Genomic DNA, 23,312 nt, shown 5'->3' on the forward strand with positions numbered 1-23,312 from the left:
GCCTGCAATATCTTTTTTCTTTTTCTTTTTTTCCTTTTTGAAGGTCTGTCATTTATATGTTATATCATTCATTAAGCAGGATCACCTGTTGTGACAATAGCTTCATTTGCACCACAACTTGTGGTAATAACATCTAAACAAAGGCCTCGTAAGTTGACAATTTATGGAAGTAATGGAGAAGATTATGCCTTCTTGCTGAAGGGCCATGAAGATTTGCGACAGGATGAGCGTGTCATGCAGGTCTAGTATTATTTCCTTTTCCTTTAAATCTTCCGTTTGTCCAGTTATTTGTGTGAATTTCCCGTGTGGAAGATATTCTTTGAACCATTGAATGGAGTGGAAAAATGAGGCTTCAATTTTTTTAGTGAGTTGTTTTTTATCAAAGCGAAGATGAGGCTTAATTTATAAAAAAGTTCTCACATGTTTTTAGTAACTTAAGCTGAAGTTTCTATGGATTTATATTATTTAGCTCTTTGGATTGGTAAATACTTTGTTGGAGAACTCAAGGAATACAGCTGAAAAGGATCTTTCCATTCAACGTTATGCTGTAATACCCTTATCATCAAACAGTGGATTGATAGGGTGGGTTCCTAATTGCGACACACTGCACCATTTGATACGAGAATATCGGGAAGCTAGAAAGGTTTGTTCATTTAATAGCTTGGTATATTTTCAACTTGAATAGTGAACTCACTAATATTTCTGACCGTTTCACCATGGCAGATTTTCTTGAACCAAGAGCACAGGCTTATGCTAGCGTTTGCTCCAGACTATGACCACTTGCCTCTCATAGCTAAAGTGGAGGTGTTTGAGCATGCTCTTCAAAATACTGAAGGAAACGACTTGGCCAGGGTAAATACTGTTCTAATATCTATTATTGAATAGTGACAATCAGGAGAACTCCTAGAGACTCTTTTCTGTCAATGCACAAGCTATTTTATATCATCTATGCTCTCCGCTGGACAATTATTGCTGTTGATAGGTCCTGTGGCTGAAGAGTCGAACCTCTGAGGTTTGGCTAGATCGTCGTACAAATTATACAAGAAGCTTAGCTGTGATGAGTATGGTATGTTTTCTTTTAATTATTTTTTATTTCTTTCTTTGTAGATTTGAGGTTCTCACTTCTTCTTGTCTACTTCAAGCCAGTACTTCCTGTCACTCTGACATTAACTGGAAAATTTGTCTCAGGTGGGTTACCTTCTTGGTTTAGGTGATCGACATCCTAGCAATCTTATGTTGCATCGCTACAGGTCTCTCTTTCTCTTGCTCTTTTTCTTTTTCTTTTTTTAATTTAAAGGAATGGTTGCAGGTTGTTCTTGTCTTCAGTATATTGTTGAGAAAATCAGCAGCTGATGTCATTGATATTATTATTATTTTTCCTCTATGTGCCTCCAGCGGAAAGATCTTGCACATTGATTTTGGAGATTGTTTTGAAGCTTCAATGAACCGGGAAAAGTTCCCTGAGAAGGCCTGAACTCGACTTCAAAATGTTTTTTCTTTTGGTTTACGTTTTCTTCAGTTGGCTCATCTGATTACATTGGCATCAATTACAGGTTCCTTTTCGCTTGACTAGGATGCTTGTGAAGGCAATGGAAGTTAGTGGCATTGAAGGCAACTTCCGATCAACTTGTGAAAATGTGGTGCAGGTCCTTCGAACAAATAAGGATAGTGTCATGGCTATGATGGAGGTATAGAAGTTGTTGTTATATTTTTTTTGTGCTCACTGTGAGTATGCAATCCTTGACTTCCAAGTATGGGCCTAGTCTGACAACCAGACCCTAGACTTATATTATACAACCTGAGTCGATCAGTTGCATTACAGTTCCCATAAATATGGACCAGCTCCCTAGTGATGGATTCACTTGTAAAACTTGAGCTCCCCTTCCCTCTTTCTCTCTACATGTGGAGGAGCCACTGCCCTCCCTACTGCTTGTAGAACTTCTGCAGTTCAGCATGGTACTTGTGTGCCCCTTCCCTTGAACTTACTTTTCATTTTTTACTTTTTAAAATGTTTGAATCATATCTATGATGATACCCCAGTTCAATCACTAGTTTAAACCGCTTGAACTGGGTTCATCCACCATTCTAGGTTGGCCGTTAGTCCAGTAATTTTAATAAATTAAGAAGTGCACCCCTATTACCAAGAAGATGGATGACAAAATAAGGTTCTGCTCACTCCAGAAGTTGCCTGTTGCCTGTTGCCTGTAAGTCGTGCTACAGGCAGATGTTTCTGAAAATGCACTCCTAATCTACAGCTTCTAGGCAGGCAATTCTGCCTCTTGTTTTCCTTAAGTAGAGGAGCTAACAGTTGGAATCTGTGCTTTTAGGCTTTTGTACATGATCCCCTAATAAACTGGCGGTTATTCAATTTCAATGAAGTTCCCCAAATGACTAACTATGGAAATGCTCATGCCCAACCGGTTGTAAATAGTGAAGAATCTGCACCTGCTAGAGATTTTCCTCATCCTTTGCGTGGTGCTCGGGAAAGGGAATTACTCCAGGTGAATTATCAGATTTAAATTTTTTATTCTTTTTTGGTTCTAAAGAATGCTTGATAAAAAAGGAAAATCATAAATATCTATTTAATTTTCTAGGTTGTCAATCAGGTTGGTGATGCTAATGAAGTTCTAAATGACCGTGCTGTTGTTGTTATGGCTCGCATGAGCAATAAATTAACTGGGAGGGACTTCTCTCTTGGGTCTTCTATATCTTCACCAACAAGCTCCATTCAACATGCTGTAGACCATGGTACATTAATCTCCAGTGACACACGAGAAGTTGATCACGGTTTATCTGTTAAACTTCAAGTCCAGAAGTTGATTATGCAGGCAACGTCACATGAAAACTTGTGTCAAAATTACGTTGGGTATGTATATGTTGCTTTCTTGCTATTATTTCCCTTCGTAGGGTTTTGATGTTATTTATTTTACAAGGCACTGTAATTGAATTCATAGGTATTCATGCCAGTTTTGAATTGTTTCAGGTGGTGCCCTTTCTGGTGAGCATAATTGAACCCGTATTTATTTGTACATAATACACATGTAAAGAATGTAGTGTTTCCGGTAAATTTGTTGTATTCTCTATCGTGCTTTGTTCTTCTAATTATGGACACTAGTATCAAATTAATATAAAGGTTTTCTTTTCCCCGGGAAACAGAGAGGCTAAGCTGCAGGAAAGAAGCGAGAGATGTGAGGCAGAGAAAGAGAGCAGAGCCTATGTTGTGTAGAAATCAGAAGCCAGAGACATAGAGCAGAAAAGACAAGATTCATAGACAGCTGACACCAGCTGACACCAGAAATTTTTAGGAGTAAAAATAGGGTTATGAGTAGCAGAATAGAAAACGATTAAGGTAAAAATGTTAAAAGAACCACCACCGTTGGAAGTAAATCAACAATTGAGGTTCGGATCCGATATTTACCAGATCCGAGTCACATGATTCTAATTCTACACCTAAATCGTTTCAGATCATATGAGTCATCTGTTTGAGTTCCGCCGGAATTCTATTTCATATAATAATACTCGAATCGAATCGAATCCAGATAATATCTGAACCCATTGACAACCCTACAAAACTGCGCAGAGAAATAAGCTTAGTTTCCTGTCGTTGTTGAAGTAGAACTATCCGAAGAGTTTATTAGCTATTTTCTGATCGGAAGCCTTATACGAGTGATATGAGCATTAGGACGGCATCTGCCACACTTTGAATCTTCTATTAAATCTATGCCAAGCATGACATATCCAAATGATGGGGAAATGCAAAAGACATACCGGCTGTCATCAGATATCTTTTTGCAATGTCATTCGAATTAGAGAGCTGTGTGAGAAGAGAAGTTATGCACCATAATAGAACTTGAGGTGTAGTTAGATTTAATGGTTGGCTGTTTAATAGGTTTATGCGGGGGACTACAAGTTAGATTTGTAAGAAGATACAAGTTTTGACTAAAAATAGAAGGCTTTGTTGTCTGTCTTCTTAAACTCCATTTCTTTTAAAAACCCAATTTCTTCAAAATTTCGTGCTTTTTTTATTAAAATCAAGCTTGTGTAAGGCAATGATTTAATTCAACTTCAACATCAAGTTGGGTGTTAATGCCCCAAAATGAAAAATATAAGAACGAGTAATTTTTTATAATATACTTAAATAGAACATATACCTAAACAAATAATTAACCAAAATAAACATGGTTATTACACTAATAAGTGATTTAATGTAGTATTAAAATATATTAAAATGTTAATAATAAATTATTATATTATATTAATTAATGATTATGGTTTATTATAAAATAATATAATAATTAGTTACGACTATAAAAATAATAAAAAATAAATAAATAGAGTAAAAAATAACAGAAAATGGATTTTTTACATAGTATTAATTAATAATTTATTTTTACAAAATTAAAATGATTAGTTTATTTAATCATAAAAATGGGATAATTAAACCAAAATAATTGATCAAATGCTTTCTTTAAAAATATTTTAATTACCAGTCTTAAAATTTTAATTTAATATATTAATAAAATTAATGAATATAATAAATATATATATTTTATTTTATTATTAACCTAGGATAGATTATTAATATATATATATATATATATATATAATTAAAACTTTTAAAACATGCTTGAAAATGAATCGAGTTACTCGTAATAGTCCACAATTTACAGCATAAAAGCAAATGTTTATGACTTGGAATATAACAACGAGTTTGTGCCTTTAATATTAAAATCATCAACTTAGGAGGGGTTAATGGCCGAAAAATAGGTTTTATTAAACCAAAACAAAAATAGGAAACCAAAATAATTGATCAAATGTTTGATTTGATAATATTTTAATTACCACTATTAAATCACTAATATAATACAGTAATTAAAAAATAAATATAATGAATAAATGACGTTGGTTAAATTTTTCCTAACTTAGGGGAGATTAGTCAACAATGAAGTTCACATGTATTATGTAGTTCATTCAATTAGGCTATTAGTGGTGCACCAGCACCAGCGTCATCTGAAAAACACAAGTAATTGTCTCAGGCTAAAATCGTGGAATAATGATTCAACCTAAAATTGCGAATCATCCACATGAACCCATCGTTCGGGACGCGTCAAATTTTTTTTTTTGTCTCGCGCTCTTTTTGTTAGTCAACAGTAGTGTCAACCATGAACTTGAACTTCAAATTCATTTAAATCATCTACATAAACTTCAACTTCAAATTTCCCTAAGGGCTTTGACCCAATCTCTTTCAATAGCGTCTTTCATCATGAAATTCTCAAATGTCTTAGTAATTCGATCCATTGCATCAAAGAATCTTCTAGTGACATCATCGGGCATTTCGGTTCTCTTTCTACGACGACTTGAAGATGACCACTTACTTCTTTCAGATTGATTACCTAGAGACTCATCCATGCTTAATAATGGTGATGGAGTATCCCTAACTATATCAACATCCTCTGGTTCATCCATCAGGACATGTTCCGATTCACGGATCACCTCATCGTCCTGATCTACAAAGGTTGCACCTCCTGAACCTCCGCTATTGTGTTTCCCACTACCAAAGCTAATTTGTCGTACAGGGGGCAGCCTTCACGTCTGTACGTCTTAGCATCTTTATGCTCCTACAAGAATATAACTTCATTTAGAGGTCTTGGAATAGAGTTATACTAACGCGAAAAACATAAAAAATATTTTATAGTACATCATGATTTACTGACCTTTATGTAGTCAAGCCATACAGAATTATATGCAATAACTCGTTGTGTGGTTGCATCCCAACCAAACCCTCTAGTGTTGATACAACTCGTTATTGTTTGGTATGTTTTCTTCCATGCTCTTGTTCGATTATTCACTTGCTCAACAGTTTTTTCATGACTGCGTCTTCATTGAACTTATTTACACAGTCAATGTATACCTCATGCTTCCACACCCCATTAGGCAACTTGTTCCCTAGATTGACTTGTTCGACCAAGAGAGCGAGCATTTTGCTATCATCATCGAATGTCCAAATATCATATGTTCGACCACTTGGTCGTCTTCTTGCAGCCATGTATAAACTAAATCCGAGACGATCCTCACGGAAAAAAACTTTATCAGACAACCTTTTCTCGTCACGGAAACACAAACCATAAAAAAAAATACCATGTGGTGGATATGTATAATACCCGAATCTCCTCACCACATGGCAAAAACATTCTATAGCACTTCAAAAATTCTCAACAACATTCTCACACATTTCAAAATTAATTATATTATTTTCACTACTGCATATGCGCTAAACAATGAGAACACACACACATCAAGTCCAAATTCATCAAAGACCCTTGGTAGAGCCCCATATAACTTCGCAATCACTATGAACTGTACCTCGTCAGTGATGGGGGTCGGGTTTCGTTGGCTAATGGACACCCGTGTAGGCGACTCAACCTTGCTTGAATTGGACTAAAAACCCCTAATAAAACGTAAACCATAACCATCAAACCCTAAAGTGAAACTCTAAACCCTAAACCATAAACCCAAAACCCTAAACCCTAAACAATATATACCTCATGCTTCCATATCCCGTTAGGCAACTTGTTCCCGAAATTAACCTGTTCGACCAAGAGATCGAGCATTTTTCTATTGTCTTCGAAGGTCCAAATGTCATATGGTCGACCACTTGGTTGCCTTCTTGCAGCCATGTATAATCTAAATCCGAGACGGTCCTCAAGAAAAAAACTTTATCGGAAAACCTTTACCCGTCACGGAAACACAAACCATAAAAAAAAACCTAGAACCTAAAACCCAAAACCCTATCACCTCTAAACTCTAAACCCTAAACACTAATTCCAGAACTTAATACCTTAAAAGCCCTAAACCCTAAACCCTACACCCTAATTCCAAACCCTAAACCCAAAAAACCCTAGAGCTTAAAAACACAGAACCCCCAAAACCTTAAAAACCCTAAACCCCCTTAACATTAAAAACCCTAATCCCTAAAATACCCTAAATCCTTAACCATAAACTCTAAACCCTAATTACAGGACCCTTAAATACCAGCAGCAAACCCTAAAAATAATCCATACATGAATCAAGAATTTAGACTATAAACTGTAACCCTAAATCCCACAATAATGCACAAATGACCTCCAATTAGGCACTGAAAATAAATTTAAATCAAATAAAACACTAATTTAATGAAAAAATTAGGGTTTAGGCATACCGTTTGAAATTTGGGGAAAACCGAAGCCGAAGGGTGAAATCGATGCCTAATCGATGCCCAAATGTCCAAAATCGAAGAAAATCGAAATGGAAATGGTGAAATCGAACGAAATCGGAAGGTATTTTCGGGGAAAAGGAGAATAGCCAGAGAGAGAAGGGAGTGGGAGGCCGAAAGGGAGAAGAGAGCGAGAAGACAGAGAAGAAAGGGAGGTCGGGAGGGACAAGAGAGAGATAAGCGAGAGAGAACGAGTCTGAGAGAAGAGAGGAAGTCACGGAGACAATAGAGGGGGTGCAAGAGAGAGGGCGAGGCCGAGAGAAGACCAAGAGATGAGACCAGAGACGAGAGGGAGCTGAGACGGTGGCCAAAGACGAAAATCCGATCAATTTTATGGCAGCAGAGACGTCGGGGGCACATGGAGACGAGAGAGGGAGTGCGGGAGAGAAGAAGAAAAAACAAGAAATGACGATGCGTAGGGGGGGAGGGGGGGGAGGGGTGCAAGGAGAGAGAGGGTAAAAAGCTTGCGTTGCGTGTCCTTCAACTCAAAGAAGATCAAACAAGGTCTTCTTCAAGATGAAGGAAATTAAACCGTGGAGATGAAGGACCCTTCATCCCCATCATCGAGATGAAGCTTCATCTGCGCTCCACTAACGACTTTAAGTGTTGAAGGGCATTATGCGGTTGAAGATCATCTTGTCCTTCAAGTTGACTAACCCCCCCTTAGTGTGGATGAGTTCATGTGCACTGAAAAATAGTTTCCAGTATTAGTGCCCCAAAATGATAAATATAACAAAAACAAGAGAACGAGTAACTTGTAATAATATATTTAAATAAAACAGAATACCTAAACACCAAATTAGGTAAAACAAACATGATTATTACACTAATAAGTAATTTAATGTATAATTAAAATATATTAATATATTAATTAAATAAATTATATATTATATTATTTAATGATTGCAATTTATTATACATTAATACAGTAATTACATGAGTCAATTAACTGTGCACATGATTAATTATAAAAAATTAATAAATAAATTTAAAAATAACATAAACGAATATAATAAATTAAGTTATTAATTTATTAATAACATATGATATACTTTAATATAAAAAAGAATGATTAAACAAAAAAAATTGATCAAATGCTTACCTTAACACACTATATATATATAACTATATATTATAAAAATATGTTAATTAAACCAAAATAATTGATCAAATATTTGATTTAACAATATTTTAATTACCACTATTAAATCACTAATATAATACAGTAATTAAAAAATAAATATAATGAATAAATAAAAATATTATTTTATTAGTAACACAAGATGGATTTTTTACGTAGTATTAATTAATAATATATTTCCATAAAATTAAAAATGATTAGTTTAATTATTTATAAAAATGGGATTATTATTGAAAAATAATTGATCAAATGCATACTTTAACTATATTTTAATTAGTAGACTTAAATATCTAGTTTAATACAGTAATAAAAATTAATGAATATAATAAATAAATAAATATACTATTTTATTCATAACTTAAGATAGATTATTCAACAACGAGTTTGTGCCTTTAATATTAAAATCATCAAGTTACTAATTTAATACATATGAACGACACATGTTCAAAAGCAATAAGATACAACCATTATTTATCATTCCACATGCGAGTCGCTATGGCATCTTGATATTATGCAGCTCTTATGGATTCTAATGCACATTGTTTTCAAATATTTGTTGATTGGCTACCCTCATCCACAAGACCATCACTATCATCGTTGTCCGCATCATTCATTGCACCTACTAATTGGACCTCACCATTTCCTCCACGAAGCTCGTCACCCGAATCATCATCTTCCGATTTAAATGTATCATTGTAATACTCTCTACGTATATAATTATGTAATATGCAATAAACAATTACAATTTTTTTCTGGATCTTATAAGAAAACGGAGGAATACCTTTCAACATTTGAAAATCGAACTTTTAAAGCATCAAAAGTTTGCTCAATCGTATTTCTCAAAGATGAGGGCCTTCGGTTGAATAATTCTTTATCATTTCTAGAAATATTATCTCCAAATTTTTGTAGATAATAAAGAATTTTTCGATATGAAGCCAAAAATCCAGGAAGATTTGCATAACCAAATCGACTAGATAAAATTTACCTACAATAGAAATTATATTCCACTTAAAATAATTGAAGATAAAATAGATAAAAAAATACTACATAAAATTATATTATTAGCCTTCAGGTACAAAGAGTTTATCTCAACGAGTCAATGCGTCCTTCAGTACACAGGAATCAGCTATTGATCCCTCCCATCCAACAAGTACATAAATTAATTGCATGTCAAATGTACATGTTGCCATCACACTTTGTTAGAGATAGCCTTTTCTGTTACAGAACCTTCGTTGTTCTTCAAGTGGGATGTTCACTTTGATATGAGTTCCATAAATAACCCAAATACAATCCTAATTATACCATTTCAATTAATATTGACTAACTTTGTCTATTAATCTAAAATTATTTATTAGAGGGCAAGTGATGTTACCTAAAAGTACAAATAAAACATTGGCTTGTTTAAAATCTTCGAGTGATTGAGTTCTAAAGGCCTTTTAATGTAATCAAAGTAAAGTTTGAGAATAATATCCAACACCTTATTGAAATACCTACTTATGGTCCAGTTTGATCTATCAAACATCTCTGTTGTGACTCTAAAGAATTGTTGTTGATGGACAGTTAGGAGAAAATATGCAAGTTGTTCTTCCACTGAGATGGTTTTTGTGGCTAATAAAAATCATCTATTATTAAATATCTCTGCCAATTTTCAAAATACATTATGATTCATCCTGTAAAGTGATTTGTCTAGTGCATTTTGCAAATATAACAAACAATCAATCCCACAAGAACATGGTACATGTCTTTCGCAATGGTAGAGATAATATTTTCCCATGGCGAACAAAATACATGTGAATGCAAACATAGTTGCAATCTTTTCTTCGTCTGTCATAATATCCATGGAAATCTGCAAATTCAATCGCATACAAGTCATAAACACAAACACACATCTATCTTCAATCATAACCTATTTTCGATCACACCTCTACACAACCATATTTATCCACATTCCCACATTCCTACCTTCATTCACACATCCTACCTTCAATCACAACCATATCCATTCACTTGTCCACATCCATACTCATCCACCATATTCATCCACACAATAACAACACAACAATCATATAAAATATAAATCTTAACCATAATGATATTCATAATCTATCAATGATAAGTCCTACAATGTCATAATTCAAAAATCATCATTAAGATACAAAACACTCGTCCCAAAGTAGATAGTGTACTTAAAACTCATTACTACATTTCTGTTGCACCAAATTTAAGCCACTGGAGCCGCTCTTCCATTGTCAGCTTCGTAAACATGGACTTCTTACTTGGTGTATCCAACCATATAGGAGCATGAAACTTCAACTCTATCAGTAGGTCCGGGATTTCCATGAGGACTTCAATCCAATCACTTTCGACATTACCCTCTTTAGGCTTGATGATATCCCTAAATGCCTGAGCGATTTCCTTCATTGCATAAATGAATCTACCATTGTCATCAGTGGACATTTCGGTTATCTTTCTACGACGAGTTGAAGGTGACGGGTTACTTCTTCGAGACTGCTTAGTTGCCGACTCATTCCTGCTAAAGAATGACAATGGAGTATCCCTAACTACATCGACATCCTCAAGCTTATCCATTGGTACATGTTCTGACTCACAAAGGAGTTCATCACCCAGATCTACAGGAGTTATACTTGTTGTCCCCATGGCTATTGACTTTCCCACTACCAAAGTCAATTTGTAGTAAAACGGGCAACCTTCACTTTTATACTTCTTAGCATCTCTATGCTCCTAAACCCTAATCCTTTTAGACGTCTTAGAATAAAGTTCTAGTAATGCGGAAAACATACAAAATATTTTGTAGTACATCATGATTTACTGACCTTTATGTAGTCTTGCCATACAGAATGACATGCAATAACTCGTTGTGTTGTTGCATCCTGACCGAACCCACTAGTGTTGAGGCAACTCGTTACTGTTTGGTAAGTTTTCTTCCATGATCTTTTTCGATTCTTAAGCTGCTCAACAATTTTTTTATTGATTGTGTCTTCATTGAACTTATTGACATGGTCCATATATACTTCACGCTTCCAAACCCCATTGGCTAACTTGTTCCCAATATTGACCTGCTCGACCAAGAGGTCGAGGATTTTGCTGTCTTCTTCGAAGGTCCAAATGTCTTATGATCGAACATTTTGTTGTCATCTTCTAGCTATTTATAATATAAATCTTAGATAGTCCTAATGAAAAAAACTTTATCAGACAACCTTTACCCATCATAGTAAGTAGGACACATGGAAACACAAACCATTAAAAAAACCCTAAAACCCTAAACCTTAAACCCTATAACCCCAAACTCTAAACCCTAACCGAGAACCCTAATTTTTTAAAAAAAAACATAAACCCTAAACACTTAAATACCTTGAACCATACCCTAAATACCTTAAACCCTAACCTTAAACCCGAAATTATACCCTATAAAGACGAAATTGAACCCTAAATACCATAAACCCTAACCCTAAATCCCGAAATTATGTAGCATCTAAACAATCAATACAAATTACGGACACAGAAATTAAAATTAAATCACTATATTAATTAAAAAAATTAGGGTTTAGGCTTACCTTATGTAATTTGGGAGAAATCGAAGCCCAATGGGAAAATCAAAGACAAATGGGAAAATCAAGGGAAATTGAAGTAGAATCGAAGAAACAGACGCGCGAAATGTGAAAAATTGAAGAAAATCAAAATCAAAATGGGGAAAATCGAAGAAAATCGGGATGTCTTTTAGGGGAAAAGAGAACAGCAATAAAGAAAAAGGAGTGGGAGGCCAAGAGGGAAAAGAGAGGGAGGCTGAGAGGGAGAGCAAGTGTGAGAGAAGGGAGAGGGATGCTAAGAGGGAGAAGGGACAAGGAGGCTAGGAGGGAGAAGAAAGTTCGAGAGGAAGAAGGAGACAAAGAGAGAAGAGAGCATGAGAGGGAAAAAAAATTCGGGAGAGAGCAACGATGCGTCATGATGGTTCATCCGGATGAATAAAAAAAAACTAAGGATTCCTGAGCATATCTTTGAATTCATCTGGTTCATATCTAGTTCATTAATTTGAACCGGGCGCTAGTACACAACTAAAGGAAATGAACTGAATAATGGGGGTGAATTACGTCTCCTAATTCAAGTTACTAACCCCTCTCCGCCCTGACATGAACCTGTTTTCCGTAAGAAGTTAAAACGTAGGACTTGTTTTTCGCGCCCGATATCTACTCTTCGAAGCAAATCGTCTGTTACCCCAGAGTTCTTCTCTCTGTTTTTTCTTCTCTTGGTTTCTACCGCGGGCTTCCATTTTCTTCTTTGCTGATGGATCCTTCAGAGCTTAGTTCGCGCAAAAGGCCTTTCCCTGAGTCTGAATCGAAAACGGAAAGTGAAGATGAAGAAAAGAGATATATGGCTGACTCTTCAGTAAACTTTGATCCTAGGGGGTGCCGTCTCAATCCCTTTAAACTCTGTCACTCTTGAGTGTTATTACCACTACTTCTGTTACCGTCTTCTCTCGAAACGCTTTGTAGCGTTCGCTTGGTTTGGTTCTTCGAGGCAGTGTCTTCTATCTAGTCAAATTATATCAATGGGGGTTGAGTTTAGTCGAAAAGCCAAGTCATTTTGAGCTGCATTCACTTTTGCCATGTCATCATCTATTATTTTTTCGTTCCTGTAACTTCAATGTATAATTCCTTTTCATGAATGTGTAGATACCAAGTTGAAATTTTTAAAGTCGCTTTGCGGAGAAACACGATTGCTGTCCTAGACACCGGAGCCGGCAAGACGATGATAGCCGTGATGCTTATGAAGGAGATCCGGAAAGAAATGAAGCAAACGAGAGATAACCGTTTGATTATTTTCTTGGCCCCAACAGTTCATCTTGTTAACCAGGTATCTAGTTGTGCACGTATTTAGTTTGTCGTTGAGGGTGGTTAGAATTTTCAATCTATGATACGGACATCTTATTTCTATATGTTTGCTCGTTTGTCCATGCAGCAATATGAAGTTATTAGGATACATACAAATTTCAAAGTGGGGGAGTATTATGGGGCGAAAGGCATAGATGGATGGACGGCCCAGTGCTGGGAAAAAGAAATAAACTTGCATGAAGTAATTCTGCCTTTCTTATTTTTGTTTAGCACATTTTTTCCCCATTTGGCTAATACTCTTGGGTTTTGAGGTTTCCAGTCTTGGATGTATATCCTGATGCAGGTTAATACTCTGTCCAGTATGCCTGTTTCAGCTGTTTCATGTTGGATTTTGGGTACTCGATAAGAAGCCTGGTTTAAAATGCCAAAAACCACTAGTTAGTATGTAACTGTATTGATGTTTTCAGACAATATGCATATACTGGTGTATGGACGTCTCTTCTCTTGCACCAATCTATACATCTTGATTGTGGTGGAGATATATTTCCACACATAGCACAGATTGTATGTCGAATAGTACTTTTTTAAGCATGTTACCGAATTCTGTTTGGCAATTATGGCATTTAATTTGAAATTAGTAACTGAATTATGTTCCATTGGTCTTCTTGATTCTTAAAGGTCATGTTGTGTTTTGATTAACATATTTGTCTTACTGCATGTTCGTTACTATGTTCATGTTATATTTGTATGTTTTTGAATTCTTCTATGCACATGGGTGGATTTTGTTTTGCTATTGCAGAAAAAAGTTGTAATTTTGTACTTATTATGCTCAGGAGCTTGTTGATTTTCAAAATTTAGCATCTTAGGTTTTCAAAACCTGAGCTTAAGTTGTTACCATTTAAAAAAGAGAAAGGAAGACAAAAAATCTATAAAAATTGAACATGGTAGTTATTCAGTAACTGAGAAAAAGGAAAGAATGTGGAAAAATATTATCAGGAATTCTATTTCAAGGACTTCTGCACAAAGGAAGAGATTTGGGATATTTCATTACTTACAATTGTAGGTGAATGAACACCACTGAGGAAGCTGGTGAGATTTTGAGGCAGCTTGATGGTTTAGATTGAAAGAATGACATGTTAATTGCTTCCTCTAAAGTGTCGATAGCCTAGATTTCAACAACAACTAAGAAAACTATAATTTGAATTCAAGCTTAATGGGAGAAAGTTGAAGGACAAAAAGTAGGGTTTCTAGAGCTATTATGAAACTAGCAAACGAAAAAAAAACACAAAGGATTAATTTATCCAAGAGAAATTAACATTGAGAGATGAGAGGGATCGGTCAAGGAGTAACTCCCTCCCACCAACCAACTGAGGAACGGAGTAATTCCTACCCAACGACCATTCCCTCTGATCCAGTGCCTCTAGTAGGACAGCGCCCAGGATGGGGCGACTATCGAACCAGTCTGGGGAAGCAGTAGCAACGACAAGGCAAACAACTGGAAGAAGAAGAAGATAAGGAGGAAGAAGAACGTATTGAAACCGAAGATAGCTCAGGAGCGAAATGGCAAACTCTAATCTCGAGATCCTCACGACGAAGGATTCTAGTGGAGGACCCGACAAGATATGAATTCCGGAATGGAAAAGCGAAACTGACTTTTCGAAAGAGGAAGGAGAAGAGTGGGGAAGCAATCCAGATACACGCGCAAATGGGGAAAAAAATCATACATCTCCCTCCTGATCTCTGCAGTCAGCTTTTTCCTAGACATCTTCAGGAAAGTCCAATTAGGGAACACGGGAAGAAAATACAGCAGATCACTCCTCACCAGGGATTTGGAATTCCAAGTGCACATCCAGTATCACGGGGGACTTCTTGAATGCATCGTCCACCAAAGACGTGGCCAAATGATAATGGGTATGATATACCTACCACAGCTCTCCACTTCTAGAATGGGATGGAAACACTTTGATCAAATACTCCGGCATCTAACCACATAAAAAAAAAATTCACTCACAACCAAGCACCTCACACCAGTCAATTTTTTCGCCTCCAACTGCTCCTCCAACAAAAAAACCTCAGATCACCAAAAACAACTGTCCACCACCACCACCAATACCACTCCCTCAAGCCTCACCTCACAAAAACCAGTTTTTCATATCCCTACCAGCCCACATCGAAATTGAGGGCACTCGCAGAATGTCCATGGCAGTGATCATAGAAGCTTTGGAAATTTTTTGCACCAGCAAGCAAATCCAAGAATGGCTACAAAAACGAAATATCAATCCCACAACCATCACCAAAACTCAAGAGAGAAGCTGGATAATTAATTTTAATTCAGAGGAGGACCGCAGAAGAATACATGCACTAAAGACAGAGACTGAATCACTGATCTTTCACATGACGAATTGGAGCCCAGAACTCACAGCACCCCTCTCGGGGCAATGGGTGATCGTCAAAGGTCTTCCGGTGGAAATCCGATGCAGGCATACTCTGGAATGCCTCACAAAAGGTTTCAGAGAACTTATCTGGGCCGAAAGCCAGCCAACGAACCTTCACAAAGAAAAAATCTTCATCCAGCCAAAATCACCGGTAAGTGGTTTACAATTTGTTCATATTTCTACGGAAAAACCATGACTTGGGTCTCCATGGAATTTGGAGACCTGGAAGTCCTTCCGGCAGTTTATCCCAGCTCGGAAGAAACCTCACGAGGCATGACTCAGGTTGAGTCGACTCTCCCAACTTTGCCGACTCGAAAACATCCCTTAGAGTCCAATCGGACATGGGTTCCAAAAAAAAATCCGGCCCCAAATCTAAATCTAAATCAAAACCCAAATCCCAGAACAGTCCAATCTATGCCAATCTTCAATAGCCCAATTAATGCCCGTGCCGACAAAATCCCCGAAGTGACAATACCCCTATCCACAGTGCCATCCCTCGGTAATCGAGCTCCCCAACCAACTGCAAAATACCTGTCACCAACCCCAAAAGGAAATCTATATGACAAGATCTCTCGAGCCGATCCGTCATCACAACCTTCACCTGAGAAGACTCCTTCCATAACTCCCGCTACTTCCCCATCTTAATCATCTCATGACAAGACTCCTATCAGCCCCTTTAGTCCTATCATCATAAACCACATCATCCTCTCACCTACATCGCCATCACACTCTGCCTCACCAAGACACAAAAATCCAAAAAAACACGTCCTCCCACATACCTTCCCCCCCATTTCCCGAAAACCATCATCACCTCTTCAAATCAATGGTATTCCCAATGCCCCCCCGATCTAGCAACCTTGAGCCCCGGGACGTCTTTCAACCATCACATCCATCGCAGCCAATATTTTCCTACACGCCACTGTCGATCACATCAATCCCCAAATCCCCTCAGCCCACATCACGTCGATCTTCCGTCCCTTCATATTTAAACCAACTTCCCCTTCGCCACCCTACCCGAAATCCCCCGCCTCCCGAAGCCCACAATCTTTTAGTACACCTCGCCTGTCAAACGCCACCTGTGCACCCTCCATTTCCCGAGGCTTATCCAACTCGACAAACCCCCATCTCTCCACTATATCACACACAACCTTGGCTCCTTCCCGAGACTTATCCACCTTGACCTCGACCCCTCCTCCCTCAACCCTGCCACATCAAATCACCCAACATCCCATTCCTCTTGCCGCCCCATCAGACCCTTCTCTGACACAAATCTCCCTATACACAGATCCTCCTCGAACCCCGCTAAGCCCTCCCTATTCACCCCGCCTTTGCTCAAATTCCAATGACTCCACCTGGGATTTTGACCCTCCTTTTTACTCCCCACCCACCTTATATATCCACTCCCCCCCTATCCTCTGCCCCACCCCCCTTCGAATCATCAACCCCATATGGACACTATGGAGGCTTCAACCCCCAAAACAATCACCCCTCCCCTGCACACCAATGCCGAAAGACAATATGTCCAAACCCCTTACCTGTATACCTACTCCAAAAAAAAAAAAAAAGGTAAAGATGAAGCTAAAGACAACCCCCCCCCCCTGTCCTTCCAATGGAGCGTCCTCCTTGACTCGATCGCCCCCCTGTCTTCCCCTCTGGAATCCTCCCAACTTGGTCCGACCTCCCCCCAGCTATAATCTCCAAATCTACTCCAACCATGGCCTTAACTCCCACTCCGCGGGATGATCTCCTCCTGTTTCTTCTAGAGCAAGAACAAGACTTCCCACGAGAGAAATTTTCATAAATGACGGAGCTTGCAAACATCTTTTGTTCGGGCTACCTCGAAGCTGGCTTGGCGAAGCGGAATATCAACACCTTCCGATCTCCATGATTGTTCTATCATGGAATGTCAGAGGACTCGGCTCTTCGTCTAAGCGGTGCTTTTTGATGTTAAACCAAAAATTGCTATTCTACTTGAAACTAGGCTGCAGTTTTTTTTATTATTCATTTGTTTGTGATTTATGGTATGACACCAACCCTGCGTGGGCAAATGTGGACGCAATTGGCCATTCCGGTGGCATAATTGTCATCTGGGATCCAACTGCTTTTGATGCCAAATCTGTCGTTCCGGGACAATACTCAATCAGTCTTCAGCTTCTCGATCTCAACCTCGGAACTTCTTGGGCACTAGCTGGCATCTATGGACCTACTCGTTACCTTGACCGGGCAACTTTCTGGGAGGAAATCCTCCAGCTTGTCCAGTTATGGGACCTTCCTTGGCTCCTTGGGAGGAGACTTCAATGCAACTCTTCTTTGCTCTGACAAAAGCCCTCCTACCTCTCGAACCTCATCAACCATGAGAGCTTTTTCTGATTTTATCAATAGTCTTGCTCTATCCGAGGTTCCTCTCTCGGGAAAAAAATTCACATGGACAAACTGCCAATCCCCCCCTATTTTGTCTAAATTAGACTGATACTTTGTAAATACTGAATGGAACCTCCTCTTCCCAAATGTCTCTGGCCAAGTCCTAAATAAAATAGGATCTGACCATTGGCCTATCCAACTCAACACTCGGCCAGTTACGTGGGAAAAATCTCCTTTTCATTTTGAGAATGTTTGGCTGTTAACCGAGGCCTTCATTCCCTCCTTCAAAATGTGGTGGCTCGAACAGGAAAATCATCCTAACCCAGGCTGGGCCCTCCCTCTGAAACTCAAAGCCCATCAAGCCGAAGATCAGACTGTGGGAAAAAAATCTCCGAATTTCTGCTGCTTCCTAGAAAGAATCGATTCGCCGCCGCATTTCTGAGTTGGATCTACTAGAGGAACAAAGGTTAATCTCTCCTTCTGATTTATTAGTTAGAAATAATTTAAATTCAGAATATCTTTCGTTTCTTCGTTCTGAATCTATTCGTTGGAAACAACGTTCAAGATTTCGATGGATGGCCGAGGAGATGGGAATACAAAGTTTTTCCATTCCATTGCCTCGGCTAGGAGGAGGACTAACCTATCACTGCTCTCTATAACGGAGAACAAGTGATTACGGATAGTGCCTCCATTTCTGACCTCTTGGTGAAGTACTTCGTAGAACTATATTTAGAAGTCTGTTTCAAAAGACCAAAACTACATCAGCTTGATTTCGAGTGTATCTCATCTGAAGATGCTGCATATCTTGAAAAACCATTTTCACCAGAAGAAATTGAACGGGCTGTCCTTGGCCTTCCTAAAGATAAAGCCCCCGGACCAGATGGGTTTAATGGTGAGTTTTAGCACTGTTTTTGGGACCTGTTAAAAAACGATGTATGCGCCTTCATTCACAATTTTCACCAAGTGGGTATAACTCACTCTGGGATCGGCGCATCTTTTATTGCTCTTATTCCTAAAAAAACAAATTCGGAGTTTACCCAAGGATTTCCATCCCATAAACCTTACTTCCAGTTCATATAAAATTATTGGGCGTCTCTTGGCCAATCGGTTCAGAAGCAGTCCTTTACAAGGTAATTAATCCTTGTCAAAGTGCTTTTATCCGAGACAGAAACATCTTGAACTCTTCTCTAACAGCTCATGAACTCCTTGATTCGTTTAAAAAATCATCCCTTCCCAGGTTTGTCCTGAAAATTGATTTTGAGAAAGCCTTTGACCAGGTTGACTGGAAACTTGTGGATTATCTTTTTGACCATATGGGTTTTGGCACAAGATGGAAATTTTGGATGAGGAGTTGTATTTCCTCTCCTTCTTATTCTGTCTTGGTAAATGGTAAACCTCGTGGTTATATCAAAGCCTCTAGGGGGATTAGACAAGGAGACCCTCTATCTCCTTTCATTTCTACTCTCGTAGGAGAATACCTTACCTCTATGATCCGTTTTGCAAAAATTCGGGTTGACAAAATCCTGTTTTTGTTGATCCGAACCATGACGTTCCCATTTTACAATATGCTAATGATACTATCCTTTTCGGAGAAGTGTCCATGAGACAAGTTAAACGCATGAAAGCTGTATTGAACATCTTTGAATTTACCACTAGTCAAAAGATTAGTTGGGAGAAAACTTCAATTTTTGGATTTAACATTGAATCCTCTATTCTCAATTCGATGGCAAATTATCTGGGTTGTAAGGTTGCGTCTTTTCCAAGCACATATCTGGGCTTGCCTTTTTTTTGAGAAGTGTGAATGTATTACTGAAGAAAAAAGATTACAACCCTTAAAGCTAAAGAGACATTTCCTCCCCAACAAGGTGTTGGAGGGAAACGCCTTTTTTAGCTTGAGCATCGGCTAAGTGATTAGCTGATCTTGGAACATGTTTCCAAGTGCAATGTAAAACAGAAATTAACTTACAAATTTCCTCAAATAACTCCCAATGACGCCAAGGAGGTTTGGATGGCTTTGTGCACCAGTTGATGATGACTTGAGAATCTCCTTCAACTAAGAGAGCACCTTCCTTTTTTTGCTTGAAAAGTTTCAGACCGTTGTACAACCCATGTAATTCCGCGCTAGTAGAGTCAGATACACCAATTGGACCCACATATGTGAAGATAAGATTGGCTTGTTCATTGTGAATAACTCCGCCAAAACCAACCGGTCCCGGACATCCAAAAGCACTTCCATCAAAATTTAGTTTAAAGTGCCCAGGTGGGGGTTTGGACCATTCAACCATTTCAGGGGCACTTGCCGGTTTAGACATACCTGCAACATTTCGCCAATTTCCTCGCATGTTTGTCCCTTTCAAATTGTAGAATTCTTTGCATTGGAGAACCCAAGAGGTTACTTGACCGATAATCAGATCACAAAGAATTTTCCGTGGGAGAGCTCTCTGATTGAATTTTCGATTATTTCTTTCTTTCCATAAATTCTATGCAATGTGTCCAACACAACAAGAGATTAAAATTTTTCCCAATTTTGGGAGACGAGAGCTAACCAAAGTTAGGATGGTGTTATGTAAATCTTGAGATGGGCAGTATGATATACCGATTTTATCCATCAATTCGGTCCAGATCTCATGAGCATATGCACAGTGTAGAAGCATGTGATCTGCTGTTTAAGGAGATGAATTACAAAACGGGCATTCTGGGTTTGGAACATTAGTGCCACGTCTTTGTAAAGCGTCAGAGGTTAAGATTTTCTTGCGGCATATCGTCCAGATAAAGAACTTAACTCGAGGAGGAATAGGTAGCGACCATGCCAAGGCAGCAGGATGTGCTGCTTGGGGAGTCGGATATGAAATCATATGGTGGTACGCAGAAGCAGTGGAGAACATACCTTGTTTGTTCGGCGTCCATATGAGAGTGTCAGTAAAGCTTTTTAATGACACTTCTGAGAGCAATTTGACCAGGCTAGTGGCTTCCAGTGCTTCAGAATCATTCAATTCTCGCCTAAGATGTAGATTCTAGCCACGCGAAGGCTGCCAATGGTTAGAAACCATCATGCTATGAGATCTTGATAATTGATAAAGACGTTGATGACTATCCTTCAAACAGCTTGAGCCTATCCACCAATCCGTCGAGAATAGAGTTTCTTTTCCGTACCCGATGTAGCATTTGACGGCAGACTTGAAAGTTGGTAAAAATTTGGCAATTTTCTTCCAAACAGGAGATAACTTATAAAACCTCCCCCCGTCCATCCACCAGCCTTGAACTGTTCCGGACTTCATTTTAACCATTTTATGCCACAACAGATTGGGTTGCATGTTGTATTTCCAGATCCAGTTCATGAGCAGTGCCTTGTTTGTGGTAGCAATGACCCGAATCCCGAGTCCCCCCATTATAATTGGTTTACAAACATCTTCCCATTTTACAAGATTAAACTTTTTTTCCCCATTTGGCCCATCCCATAAGAATCTTCTTTTTAAAAACTCTATTCTATCCCGAATAGATGCAGGACAGTGATACAAGGATCAAAAATAGGAAGGAATACCGTGTAGGCAAGATTTGATGAGAACCAACTTACCAGCTTTGGATAAAAATTTCCCTTTCCATGAAGCGAGATGCTTCTCGAGACGCTCAACAACCGGGAACCAGGAGTTCTTTGTAGGCAATAGTGGAGTCAAAAGGCAACCTTACAACCCAGATAATTCGCCATTGAATTGAGAATGGAGGATTCAATGTTAAATCCAAAAATTGAAGTTTTCTCCCAACTATTCTTTTGACCAGTGGTCAATTCAAAGATGTTCAATACAGCTTTCATGTGTTTAACTTGTCTCATGGACACTTCTCCGAAAAGGATAGTATCATCAGCATATTGTAAAATGGGAACGTCATGGTTCGGATCAACAAAAACAGGATTTAGCCAACCCGAATGTTTTGCAAAACGGATCATAGAGGTAAGGTATTCTCCTACAAGAGTAAAAATGAATGGAGATAGAGGGTCTCCTTGTCTTATCCCCCTAGAGGCTTTGAAATAACCACGAGGTTTACCATTTACCAAGACAGAATAAGAAGGAGAGGAAATACAACTCATCATCCAAAATTTCCATCTTGTGCCAAAACCCATACGGTCAAAAAGTTAATCCACAAGTTTCCAGTCAACCCGGTCAAAGGCTTTTTCAAAATCAATTTTTAGGACAAACCTGGGAAGGGATGATTTTTTGAACAAATCAAGGAGTTCATGAGTTGTTAGAGAAGAGTCCAAGATGTTTCTGTCTCGAATAAAAGCACTTTGACAAGGATTGATTACCTTGTGAAGGACTGCTTTCAACCGATTGGCCAAGAGACGCCCAATAATTTTATATAAACTGGAAGTAAGGCTAATGGGACGGAAATCCTTGGGTAACTCCGAATTTGTTTTTCTAGGAATAAGAGCAATAAAAGATGCGCTGATCCCAGTGTGTTATACCCACTTGGTGAAAATTGTGAATGAAGGCACATACATCATTTTTTAATAGGAAGGCCAAGGACAGCCCATCTGGTCTTGGGGCTTTATTTTTAGGAAGGCCAAGGACAGCCAGTTCAATTTCTTCTGATGAAAATGGTTTTTCAAGATCTGCAGTGTCTTCTGATGAGATATGCTCGAAGTCAAGCTGATGAAGTTTTGGTCTTTTGAAACAGACTTCTGAATATAGTTATGCGAAGTACTTCACCAATAGGTCAGAAATGGAGGCACTATCCGTAATCACTTGTTCTCCGTTACAGAGAGCAGTGATATGGTTAGTTCTCCTCTTGGCCAAGGCGATGGAATGGAAAAACTTTGTATTCCCATCTCCCTCGGCCATCCATCGAAATCTTGAACGTTGTTTCCAACGAATAGATTCATAACGAAGAAACGAAAGATATTCTGAATTTAAATTATTTCTAACTAATAAATCAGAAGGAGAGATTAACCTTTGTTCCTCTAGTAGATCCAACTCAGAAATGCGGCGGCGAATCGATTCTTTCTAGGAAGCAGCAGAATTCGGAGATTTTTTTCCCACAGTCTGATCTTCGGCTTGAGGGCTTTGAGTTTCAGAGGGAGGGCCCAGCCTGGGTTAGGATGATTTTCCTGTTCGAGCCACCACATTTTGAAGAAGGGAATGAAGGCCTCGGTTAACAGCCAAGCATTCTCAAAACGAAAAGGAGATCTTTCCCACGTAACTGGCCGAGTGTTGAGTTGGATAGGCCAATGGTCAGATCCTATTTTATTTAGGACTTAGCCAGAGACATTTGGGAAGAGG

The 23,312-nt window shown here is 38.4% G+C and overlaps 2 protein-coding genes across 4 annotated transcripts in view; both read left to right on the top strand.

Annotated features, from left to right (window-relative positions):
- Positions 1–3,083, top strand: part of LOC137954022 (serine/threonine-protein kinase TOR-like) — a 96,172-nt gene extending 93,089 nt beyond the window's left edge. The window contains exons 48-57 of one of the 2 annotated variants that reach the window (XM_068801604.1): positions 80–240; positions 470–643; positions 724–852; positions 983–1,066; positions 1,189–1,250; positions 1,396–1,468; positions 1,554–1,688; positions 2,328–2,501; positions 2,595–2,866; positions 2,984–3,083. In XM_068801604.1, the coding sequence (XP_068657705.1) occupies positions 80–240; positions 470–643; positions 724–852; positions 983–1,066; positions 1,189–1,250; positions 1,396–1,468; positions 1,554–1,688; positions 2,328–2,501; positions 2,595–2,866; positions 2,984–3,002 (1,283 nt within the window). In that variant the 3' untranslated portion in view covers positions 3,003–3,083. The remainder of the gene's footprint in view (positions 1–79; positions 241–469; positions 644–723; positions 853–982; positions 1,067–1,188; positions 1,251–1,395; positions 1,469–1,553; positions 1,689–2,327; positions 2,502–2,594; positions 2,867–2,983) is intronic. The other variant, XM_068801606.1, reaches the window with a different exon arrangement.
- A 9,521-nt stretch (positions 3,084–12,604) lies between these two features.
- LOC137953141 (endoribonuclease Dicer homolog 3a) overlaps positions 12,605–23,312 on the top strand; it is a 61,954-nt gene continuing 51,246 nt past the window's right edge. For both annotated transcript variants that reach the window (XM_068800379.1, XM_068800380.1), the window contains exons 1-3: positions 12,605–12,817; positions 13,085–13,265; positions 13,371–13,484. In XM_068800379.1, coding sequence (XP_068656480.1) covers positions 12,696–12,817; positions 13,085–13,265; positions 13,371–13,484 — 417 coding nt within the window. In that variant the 5' untranslated portion in view covers positions 12,605–12,695. The remainder of the gene's footprint in view (positions 12,818–13,084; positions 13,266–13,370; positions 13,485–23,312) is intronic.

This window comes from Aristolochia californica, unplaced genomic scaffold (assembly GCF_029961685.1).
Source record: "Aristolochia californica isolate CCGP_79_NKW_82.1479 unplaced genomic scaffold, dmAriCali1.0.hap1 SCAF_16, whole genome shotgun sequence".
Taxonomy (NCBI): Eukaryota; Viridiplantae; Streptophyta; class Magnoliopsida; order Piperales; family Aristolochiaceae; genus Aristolochia; species Aristolochia californica.